The 12,486-nt window shown below is 38.5% G+C and overlaps 1 protein-coding gene across 1 annotated transcript in view; it reads left to right on the forward strand.

The window, feature by feature from the left end:
• Positions 1-10,452, forward strand: part of LOC109079132 — a 51,427-nt gene extending 40,975 nt beyond the window's left edge. The window contains exons 6-10 of the mRNA XM_042732084.1: positions 4,221-4,394; positions 6,617-6,653; positions 7,761-8,201; positions 8,843-9,520; positions 9,696-10,452. Coding sequence (XP_042588018.1) covers positions 4,221-4,394; positions 6,617-6,653; positions 7,761-8,201; positions 8,843-9,520; positions 9,696-9,790 — 1,425 coding nt within the window. The 3' untranslated portion in view covers positions 9,791-10,452. The remainder of the gene's footprint in view (positions 1-4,220; positions 4,395-6,616; positions 6,654-7,760; positions 8,202-8,842; positions 9,521-9,695) is intronic.
• The last annotated feature ends 2,034 nt before the right edge of the window (positions 10,453-12,486 follow it).

Genomic DNA, 12,486 nt, shown 5'->3' on the forward strand with positions numbered 1-12,486 from the left:
AAAACAAGGGTGGTGGAGTATGCATTTATGTAAACAAATCATGGTGCACAGACTCTGACATTGTTGATACCTACTGCTCTGCTGATCTGGAGTTCCTGATTATCAAGTGCAGGCCATTCTATCTACCACGTGAGTTTACTTGCATTGTTGCTGCTGCAGTTTATGTACCTCCGGATGCTAATGCTAAAGTGGCTATGAAAGAACTTTGTGCTGCTATTAGCAAATTACAAACCCTGCACCCGGATGGAACCTTTATTGTTGCTGGGGACTTCAATCACTGCACTTTAAGATCTGTTCTCCCTAAATTTCATCAGAATGTCTCCTGCACTACAAGAGGACATAAAACATTGGACCACGTTTATACTAATGTGACTGATGCTTACAAAGTCACACCCCTCCCCCACCTGGGTCAGTCTGACCACCTCTCTTTGTTCCTGCTCCCCAAGTATACCCCGGTCATCAAATGTGTGAAACCTACAATAAGGACTGTTAAAATCTGGCTGGAAGGTGCTGACTCCACTCTTCAACATCAATTCCAGCACACAGACTGGAGTGAGTTTGCTGCTCAGGCCACCACAGACTCTCGAATTAACATTGACACTTACACCAACTCTGTCTTGGAGCACATCAAAGCATCCTGCTCAAAGCAAGAGATGCAGCCTTCAGGTCTGGAGACCGGGAGGCTTACAGCTCAGCCAGAGCCAACCTGAGGAAGGGTATCTGCCAGGCCCAAACTCGCACATAAACAGAGGATTGAAGAACACTTCAATTCTTCAGACCCCCGGTGTATGTGGCAAGGCATACAAATCCATCACAGATTACAAACCACCTAACACTGTGCCCCCCTCCAGCTCTGCCTCCCTCCCTGACGAGCTCAATCACTTTTATGCTCGTTTTGATAAAAATAATGAGATCTCACTCAAAGCTGAGCATCAACCCAGTGAACTGCCTCTCACACTCTCCACCTCAGCTGTTTACTCCACTCTGCGTAAGGTGAATGCACGGAAGGCAGCTGAACCTGACGGAATACCTGGTCGTGTGCTTAAAGCATGTGCAGAGCAACTGGCTGAGGTCTTCACGGACATTTTCAATCTGTCCCTGGCCCAGACAACTGTCCCCACTATCTTCAAAACCTCCACCATCGTACCAGTACCGAAACACTCCACTGCCTCGGTCTTTAACGACTTCCGTCCTGTTGCACTCACCCCCATCATTGCCAAGTGCTTTGAAAGGCTGATTGCATCCCACTTAAAATCCTTTCTCCCTGCTACACTAGACCCATTTCAATTTGCCTATCGCCGCAATAGGTCAACAGAGGACGCCATCTCAATGGCACTTCACTCTGCCCTCACCCACCTGGACAGTCAAAACACACATGTGAGAATGCTGTTCATTGATTTCAGTTCTGCATTTAATTCTGTACTGTATTCCAAGCTGATCTCCAAGCTCAGCCAGCTTGGAATCAGCACATCCATCTGCAATTGGATTCTAGATTTTTTGACTAACAGACCTCAGTCTGTTAAATTAGATAACCTCTCCTCCTCCATCATCACCCTGAACACCGGCGTGCCACAGGGCTGCGTACTGAGCCCTCTCCTGTGCTCCCTATTCACCCATGACTGCATTCCTGTTTATGGCTCCAACACCATAATCAAATTTGCAGATGACACCATGGTGGTAGGTCTGATCAAAGATGATGATGAGTCAGCCTACAGGGATGAGGTGCAGCACCTGGCTGTGTGGGGTGCCACCATGTATTTTTAAATTAAATTAAAATTGTCAAAGGAGATCATTGTGGACTTCAGGCGGACTAGGAGTCATGCACACACACCCATCTACATCAACGGAGCTGTAGTGGAGCGTGTGTCAAGTTTCAAGTCCTTGGCATCCGCATCTCTGATGACCTCACCTGGTCCCATAACACCTCCACCCTGGTCAAAAAGGCACAGCAGCGCCTTTACTTCTTACGAAGCCTTAAGGAAATTCACCTGAATCCCAGGATCCTTGTGGAATTCTACCGCTGTACCATTGAGAGCATACTCACAAACTGCATCTCAGTATGGTACAGCAATTTCTCCGCATCTGACCGCAAAGCACTCCAGCGAGTGGTGAAAACTGCTCAACGGATCACCGGCACCCAGTTAACTTCCATTGAGAACATCTATCACAAGTCTGGGCAGGGCAAGGAACATCATCAAGGATGCCTCTCACCCTAACCATGGACTTTTCACTCTCCTTCCATCCGGCAGACGTTACAGGAGCCTACGCTCTCGGACTAGTAGACTCAGGAAGAGCTTCTTCCCCGAGGCCGTGACCCTTCTGAATGCCACACCACCAATCTAACCGGCACCTACTTTATTACTGCACTGGTCAAAGTACTTTATATACATGCATTTGCACTACTCATATTTTGCACAGACTGCACACTGTTCTAGTTATCACACTGTATACTAAGTTGTTACTGTACAAAGCACAGTAAACTATTCTATAAAAATATAATTGCACTACTGTTATTTTACATAGAATTCATTTTAACAATACCTTTTGCACGTTCATCCAACTGTATTTATTACCACTGTTCTCACATTGCTGCTGTTCATAATGTGTATATATAATCCTACATTGCTCTGTTCATAATGTCATACAATCCTACACTGCATTCCTATTTATATTCTGTATATACTCTGCTCAATACTGTATATAGCAACCCCACTGTACATTCTGTAAATCATAGCTTCACTTACTCTGCACTTTTATGTATATAAAACACTATATTCTTGCACTTCTGGTTAGATGCTAACTGCATTTCATTAGCTCTGTACTTGTACTCTGCATAATGACAATAAAGTTGAATGTAATCTAATCTAAAAATCTGCCATGGCGCGAAATCAGCATAAGAGGGGAGATTTTTTTATCTCAGATTTTTCTAAATATTTTATATACAGTACTATATGTGTGCCTCCTCAGCATATATCACATTAATTAAGTAAATTCCTGTATGCAAAGCAGTGACTGAGGAAAAATGTTAATACAGGGAACCCATTATTAATTCATAAATAATTATTAGATAATTTCACAGGAATTACTTAGAACCTAAAATGGTATTCTACAGTGAAAATATAAGGAACACACTAGTAATTAAGAAAGAATCAACACATACAGTGGTGTGAAAAGTGTTGGCACCCCCTTGCTGATATTTTTTTTTTTTGCATGTTTGTCACACTTTGTTTCAGATCATCAAACAAATGTAAATATTAATCAATGATAACACAAGTAAACACAACATGGACTTTTCACACAGGACCATGTGGATTTGGATTTGGTTTTCCCTTCATAATAAAAACCTTCATTCAAAACTGCATGTTGTGTTTACTTGTGTTATCTTTGATTAATATGTCAATTTGTTTGATGATCTGAAACATTAAAAGTAAAAAAAATTAAATGCTGTGGCGCCTGGGGAGCAGTTGGGGGTTCGGTGCCTTGCTCAAGGGTACCTCACTCGTGGTATTGCTGGCCCAAGACTCGAACTCACAACCTTAGGGTTAGGAGTCAAACTCTCTAACCATTAGGCCACAGCTTCCCCAAAGTGTGACAAACATGCAAAAGAAAAAAAAAAAAAGGAAGGGGGCAGCATTTTTTCACACCACTGTATTTTTGACTCAAATCAAACTTGTGCGCGCACACACACACACACACACACACACAAAACATTTAGTGTTGCTGGAACAAAGTTTACAACCATACCCATTTTACCTTTTATTTGTTACCCACTAAATAGTGTTCAGATTTTATCAAGTTGTTGTGCATGCTAGATTTTTCAAGAATAACATGGGGCTGAATTATCCACAAACCTAATTTATAATACCATTCTTGCTATAGATTGTATATACAGCCTTGGTAATTCGTTGCCTTTATCTATAATGAAGTGGTCTCTATTTCATAATTTGTGTTTAACACATAAAGTAGTTATCACTTCCACACAAATAGATGAAGAAATTCTACACTGATTAAAGAAAAAAAAAGTTAAAATCTACTGGATTTGGATCTGTATCTGCCGATACTTAGAATTTTTGGCAGAGGTTTTGAAAAAAGTGGTATCAGGGCATCCTTACATTTCATACAGTGATTGTTATTTTTATTTACTATTATTTGAATTTCTTTTGACATTTATGCATTTGAAAAGTCCCACATAGCCTTTACCTTTGTTTTCCTTTTTACAGGTTCAGAAGCATCTTAGCCTGAAAGAGGTACAGAATGCCACAGCGCTCATGTGCCACAGACCACAAACTGCGCTTAAATTTTATAAAGCCTATTGCTCCGTGGAAGAAGCTTTGGAGCTGAGAAAAAGTATGACTAAATCAATTAAATGTGGCGAGGGACTCTCCAGGAAACAGGTCATTGCACACCACACCACCACTGCACATTTTTGATGTCTCTCATTGTTTCTTTAAATGTATTTCTGTGTCTACATGTCAAACAGAAACATGAAGTTATGAAGTATTCTAATTTGTTGAGATTGTGAATTGATGGGTTTTTGTTAAATTTGAGCCAAAATCATCACAATTAAAAGAACCACAGACTTAAACTACTTCAATCTGTGTGCATTGAATTTATTTGAGTTACTCGACTACTCGTGGTTCATTCTGCTGTAAATGAAAAGACATTAAATAGTTTGTATCTGTATGTAACAATAACAAAAAAAATTGTATCTGCATTCGGATAAAACCAGGTGGAATTTTGTACAGTTACTTTATAAGACTGTTATGACTATTAATCTAAAATAATTATTAATTTCTAAAAATATATTTACCATGCAAGCAGAGAGATGTCATGAATTAATGAATTAATTCGATGCACACATTTTCATTATGCAGAACTCTTTAAGCGAGAATTTTTTTGAACTTCACAAAAAAATGTGGTGTTACAAACCAGCAAAAGATAAAGATGCAAACATGTAGGCCAAATAGAAAATGTATCTGTATCTAAGCTGATTATTAGCCTACTCTTGAGAGAGAACTGGTTTGGTTTTAGAGAGACTGAGACGCGCAACGCAGCTGTTTGATTGGTGAGCACGCTGTGCTTATTCCATTCATTCATATCATATCGTAGCCTAAGGTTTAAATCATTGCCTTTTAAGTATATACAAATAATAGAACGTGTATGATGTATTATTATAGGTGATATTACTCTTGCCAAGCTTTGATTTCTGAGAGCTGCACGGAGAGGCAACAGCAATGCGGTGTTTCATTTGCGCACTTTTCATTCATTAAGTTTACATTCATTCACTTTAGAGGTCTGTGTATAATATTGCACTGATCCCCTGGCACAACTATTATCTAGCAAACACTAGAATGTGCCAGCTTCAGCCGAATATGCAGGCAGAATTATTCCTTGTCTGTTATTCGTTTTTGAAGCCCTTATCCATGCCATTCCAAATAAGGTATTCGCGCGGGGTGCACTCCCCTAATTATTACATTACATATTTTAATTTTACATGCAACATAGATAAAGTCATAGAAAGTAACAGCTACAATATTGTTGTCCTAAAAATCACGTAATACTTGCAAACTCTGTGCATGCATTATGGTTAATGCATGCTCGAGTAATCGATTGTTTCTGACAGCACCGACTAGTGGTTGAAGTAGTCGATCACTTGACTACTCGACTAGTCTATGTAAGCCCTAACACACACACACACACATTCTGTGTTATTCTAACGTTATAATAACGTTCTACAAACCAGAAACTAACGTTCTATTTCTGTAAAGAAAGCTTTCCTGGCTAACCAAAACCTAACCTTAAAAAATAATGTTCTGGGTATGTGCATATGTCTGCTCAGACCCTGACGTGGTACTAAGCTCTTTTCCATGTCAAAGACCGTTTTTTATAAATATGAACATTGCCGTGGAGTTTTGCATACACACACTCTATGATCAAATCTTTGCGTATGCGTCTTTTATAAATAAAGGCCCCTCATATTGCGTGACTCCTAGTTGAGGGTTCCAAGTCATCTTTTATTAACTGAAGCACAAAATAACATTGCTTGGCAAACAATATGTACGGATAACATGTTTTTCTGGCATTCCAAATAAATTAATACTTGTGGAAAAAATCTTCTCCCTTCTACCATAGGCTCTCTGTTCTATGCCGCACCTCATCCCTGCAACAATAATTACACCCACTTCAAGTGCAAAATAGTTTAAAACATACCAGTAATTTGATGAGTGTAAACGCATTTGAATACTCTTATCACATAAATTTTTCATCTGAAAGAGAAACTCCGACAGATGCATATTCAGTAAGGTCAGGTGCATGAATAGCTCCTTTCAGTGCTAATTTGTCATTGCGTGTCTTTACTAAATCCCGAAAGTACTATTTTATTCAAGTTGTGTAGGCTAATATATTCTATGTTGAATCAAATAAAATAATTCTTTCTGAAACTACTTTGTTGTAATGTCTGTTTGATGTTTTACACAATAATGATTTAAAATGATCTTTTGGGGTTAATTTTGCCCAAATTGATGTGTGATTAAATTATGATCATATGATTTTAATTAATTAATTATAAGTAACTTTTTTAATATAAATAACTGATCTTTTTATATTTGATGTTTAGATGGTAGAGTCTGGTTCTTCACTGAAGTCAAATGAAGGTGAGTTAAAACTGGATAATGCACTTTTGTTCTCATTAATACATTTTGGGACGTTATGTAGATTCAAAGGTTTAATTTACCCAAAAATGATAATTCTGTCACTAATTAACTTAATTTCTAGTGATTGTCTTGGTTTGATTACACAGATCCTATTTAAACTGAGCTGACCTAGACAATGGTGTCTTTGCATTCAGTAATGAAATGCCTTAAGCTGAAAATTTAGATTAAATTGAGAGTTTAATCTTGCCATTATACATTACTGACACTCTATTCTACTATTTGATACTGTTCAGTGCTTTTACACAATCCGTATTGTTAAAAGCGCTATATAAATAAAGGTGATTAATTATTCCCTCTTATTTTTTTTTCCAAACCCATAAACCTTTTGTTCATCTTTGAAGCACAGTTCCAGTTAATGTTTTCTCATTTGACGGAGAACATATAACTATTTATATCATGATGATTCAAATTAATATTTTGTGACATAATGAAAGCAAACAGTGCGCTCTCTGCCGTCTCTGTCTGTAAACTTGAGAGCGAAACACTGCGTATATCTTTACCTTACAGATAAAAAAAATATCTATAGAAAGCGAATTATCTACTTTCAAGGGAACCAATTCAAATTTAAAACATATAATCTCAGGTTATGTATTACGTATGAAACATGCATACAGGCACATCACTATTGCGTAGATGAGTGTCGCTGACTTTATCTCTTAAACTGTGAACAAAGAAAACACTAGTTGATCAAAATATTAAAATTTTAATGCAGTCTCCTTTTTTCACTGAGACATTCATAATCATTACTTTTGCCGATGCACTGTGGCAAGCTTTGGCAATGCGTGTGCTTGGGCACTTATTAGGATGAAGGCAAATAAAGGCTCATAATAATGGTTTATTAATGAACATGCATTTAGTCGACTAATGTTTAAAATGAATGACTGCTAGCCGAACGGAAAAATCCTTAGTCGAGGACAGCCTTATAAATTAATGTAATTCACATTTGTTCTCGACTATTTTGTTGTTCTTAGTCATACAAATTTGGGAAATTAGGTGTTCATCACAGTTAACTTGTAAGTTTACTTGCATACTTTCTTGACTTGGCAGGTTTGGTTGAGGAATGTGACGAAAGAAATGTCTGTCCAGTTGAAACCATGGAGACTGAAGTTGTCAAATCTGTGGCTCTCCAGTGTACAGCTAAAGCAGTTGAATCTAATCAGGGTGATCAAGAGACTGAGACTGTAATTCCCCAGGGAAGACACCCTCACCAGAATGAAGAGTCAGTTTCAGTTGAAGCTATTGAAGTATTTTCTTCTGGGGCAGATGAGAGAACCCAGGAGCCGACTGAAGAAACTGTATTCGTATCTGATAATGCCAACACAACAGTTGAAGCTACCACAACTTCATCCACTGCTGAGCAAGAGGAGCTAATTAAGTCTCCACCTGCCAACAAAATTTGTGGCAGTCAAAGAAGAGCAGCACAGACATCCAAAAATGAAATGGCCAAAGCACCTGCTGTGTTGTCATTAATTGAAGAGGAAAATCTGAGTAGTCCAATTCCTGCTAGCCCTACTAGGGAACTTCCTGAACTGGCTGCCAGTCCAGTCAGAAAATCAGCCCGTGGTAGAGTTCCCAAGCACAGTTTTGTGGAAAAAAAGGCAAAGAATGTTGAGGCTTCCCAAGTACTTGCAGAGTCGATGAATACTGTGAAGCCAGACGGCCTGCCTGGCGTTACCAAAACCAGGAAAGGAAGGAAAGCTAAACAAGATGGTTGATGATGATGCTGTTGTTGTGACTGTTGTTGATAATGATGTTGTTGATCAGTGTTGTGATGATGATGAATGAAGAACAGGTCCAAGCCCCTGTTGTGAAACCTGGGAAAAAAAAGGAAAATGCTGTTGCACCAGAGGATGTCAAGTTGCAAACATCACTAGGTACTGAGCCAGACCCTGCTTTGAACAGCGAAATTATAAGCACTCATGCTGTTGTAGTGATTGATAAGCTACTGACACCTGAGGCACAGTCAGGGCGAAGAAGGAAAGGTAAAAAAGAAATTGTCAAGGACCAACCATTAAATGATTATGAAGTCACTGTTGTTTCCAAAGCTGTGTCAGAGGCAGATGTTGATCAAACAGATGTGGTCAAGTCTGGCAGAGGAAGAAAGGCGGAACATCAGAAGCCACAAATAGCTGAAGAGGTTTTTGACCAACCCGCTGTAGATACTAGCCCACATTTACCTGTAACTGAAGAACACACCGAAACAATGGTAAAATCTGTGAGGGGGAATAGGAACACAAAGCAGTCAAAAATGACCGTTGTAGTTGAGGTCCATGCTGTTGCAGACCCTGCACCATCAGTCGCTGTCGTGTCTAGCCATGCACGTAATGCAGTTACCAAGGCAAAGTCTGAGGTTACAGAGAATGTGGCTTCATCAGAAAAGCCTGTTAAGCCTGTTAAACATACCAGGAGAACAGCAAAAGCTCCTGGATCAAAGAAAGAAAATACGATAGCACAAGCAGATTCTGAACTGCTTGCAGCTAATGAAAATGTCAAGCTATTGAGAAGAGGAAAGGCAGTGGCTCCCTCTGCCTGCAAGACGTCAACTCACCTTAAAAGGAAAAGTAATGTGGTGATTGAGGTAGCAGATGAGTCCATAAATAAGGAACCTTTGCCAAAGAGAAGAGGCAGAGTAGCCAGCAGCTCTGAAGTTGTAGCAGAGGTTTCCACCAAAGAGAAAACATCTGAAGCTGAACCAAAAAAGGCTGAGCCTACTCTCAAGAAAACTTATAATAGAGTTGCAAGAGGACAGAAAATGACAGCCCAAGAACCAGATCCAGCACCTACTAAGGCTCAAGCATCTGTTTCAGGTAAGCATAATGTAAATGCTGTCCTGCACATTGGGATTTAGTAAGAAGTGGGTATTCAATTAACCTGATTGTGCAACTTGGGACTATGATTAGATTTTCTGTTTTGCATTTCTGTTCATGCTGTGCTGTACTATTCACCTGTTGAGTGTAATGGTAACGTTTTGTGTTCACACAGGAACCACCACTCGAAAAGGAAGGAGTGTGAAAAAAGTAGAGAAAGTAGATGTCCCCACAGAGGCAGCTCCTGTCAGATGCACCAGGAGGAAGTAAAGCATTGATTTTACAGAGTGGTCTTAATTATCTATTCTGTGTAATCTCGAAAAAGGACATTTGTGTGAACATTTCATTATGCCTTTTTCAAAAAAAAAAAATTCCAGTGTAATTTTAGCTGCTTTTATCTTAGGGAAAACTGCCTGTGTACACTTGTCAGATGTTTTTTCTCTTAAATTCAGTGTAAAGGGGCATTGAGATATTCAGACTTTTTTAGTTCAAGAAAATGTTTAAAGAATTTCTAATTTTGAACTGTTAACTTTGTTTAGACACTTTTCTTCTATATTCCTTTTTTTTTTTTTTTTTTATTAAAAGAATAAAGTAAGCCAGGGGTGCAAAATCAGGCTTAATTGGTCAGAAATCTTAAGCCCAAGAGTGTGTTATATGCTGTAGTGTACATGTGACCTGCCTGAAAGTTTTCATTTAAACGATTTTTGTCAAGATTTTTGTTTGATTAATTTTACTGGTGTCATGAAGATGATGTACAAATCCAAACAAGGCAAGTAAAATATACATTTTAAGACGGCCCAAACTGTTTTTGTCATTTCTGCTCTGGACAGCAAGACCTCAAACGTGTGACATTAAACCCGTTATTAACAGTCATCTACAAAACAAAGCTGTCAATGGAAGATAATTAAATAAAAAGTTTTAAGGTTAAATTATTTTTTATAGTCACTGGATAATCGGTAGATACAGGTGCTGGTCATATAATGAGAATATCATCAAAAAGTTGATTTATTTCACTAATTCCATTCGAAAAGTGAAACTTGCGTATTATATTCATTCATTACACAGAGACTGATATATTTCAAATGTTTATTTCTTTTAATTTTGATGATTATAACTGACAACTAAGGAAAATCCCAAATTCAGTATCTCAGAAAATTAGAATATTACTTAAGACCAATACAAAGAAAGGATTTTTAGAAATCTTGGTCAACTGAAAAGTATGAACATGAAAAGTATGAGCATGTACAGCACTCAACACTTAGTTGGGGCTCCTTTTGCCTGAATTACTGCAGCAATGCGGCATGGCATGGAGTCGATCAGTCTGTGGCACTGCTCAGGTGTTATGAGAGCCCAGGTTGCTCTGATAATGGCCTTCAGCTCTTCTGCATTGTTGGGTCTGGCATATCGCATCTTCCGCTTCACAATACCCCATAGATTTTCTATGGGGTTAAGGTCAGGCGAGTTTGCTGGCCAATTAAGAACAGGGATACCATGGTCCTTAAACCAGGTACTGGTAGCTTTGGCACTGTGTGCAGGTGCCCAAGCCCCTGTTGGAAATGAAATCTGCATCTCCATAAAGTTGGTCAGCAGCAGGAAGCATGAAGTGCTCTAAAACTTCCTGGTATACGGCTGCGTTGACCTTGGACCTCAGAAAACACAGTGGACCAACACCAGCAGATGACATGGCACCCCAAACCATCACTGACTGTGGAAACTTTACACTGGACCTCAAACAACGTGGACTGTGTGCCTCTCATCTCTTCCTCCAGACTCTGGGACCCTGATTTCCAAAGGAAATGCAAAATTGTCTTTCATCAGAGAACATAACTTTGGACCACTCAGCAGCAGTCCAGTCCTTTTTGTCTACATCTTGGATGGCTTGAGGGTGAGTCAATTAACAGCAAAATTTAATTTTTGGGTGAACTATCCCTTTAAGCCTGCATGTTTAGTCTGTATGACAAATGTTATAAAAGCAGATTGTTATTAATTAAATGCTATTATGTGTTGTAATGTGTGTGTTTAGTGATTGATAGACAACAGGTAATAACAGGTTTATTAACAACAGGTTTTCTTAAACTCAATATAAAATTACTATACTAGTTCCACAGCAATTTCATAGGATGACCAAATAATTTTTTCTAAATGTTTGACCAATTCAATAATTTTAGGTGAATGGACTAAAAACTATTTCAATAAAGGTTGAACCAACTAAAAAAAATAACAATTCCAGGAAACACCTTTGGAGACAAAAATTGACTAAACGTATAATTTCTGTGGAACTTGTTTACTAAATAATAATTAGTAGATAAACGGCTTGAAATGTTTTACAGTGTAGCCTGTTATCTGCTGGAAGGGCCTCTTGTAGGGTTTCTGCCACATAATATACATGTATCTTGGGTTCATTTCAAAATTGGTCAGAAGGAAGTGCAATGTAATTATGGGCTGGAGGAAATGTCAAATGTCTTTCAGAGAAAACTCCAAAGTTCTCCAGAAGAATAAGAGTCCACCCTCTCCGTTCGATTGGAATGTTACACTGGAAGACAGAAACATAGAGAAATCTTTAACCCTCTTGAGGTCTAGGGGGTTTTGGGGGCCTGGAAAAATTTTGACATGCCTTGACTTTTGTGCTTTTTTCAGTTGCTTATAAATATATTCATGGCTAAAGTCTGAAACATTGTATTCAGTACAAACTGGGCTACAATAATATATAAATAGCATGTATACATGATTGTATTTTTGAGAAAACAATTTTTATGCGTGGTTAGTGAAAAACTAAAATTTTGAAGTCACTGAAATACGGTCATAAAACACCTAGAGAACATTTGTTCACAAGACTGTCAAACCTGGAGCTTGTAGCCTAGAATTTTTGCTTCATGATGTGAAAATCATCTTGTTTACTCACTCACAGAAAACAATAGATTGATTTAAATTTTCTAAGACACTTTTTGTTTGTAAAAGTCATATGC

The sequence above is a fragment of the Cyprinus carpio genome, chromosome B10 (assembly GCF_018340385.1).
Source record: "Cyprinus carpio isolate SPL01 chromosome B10, ASM1834038v1, whole genome shotgun sequence".
Classification (NCBI taxonomy): Eukaryota; Metazoa; Chordata; class Actinopteri; order Cypriniformes; family Cyprinidae; genus Cyprinus; species Cyprinus carpio.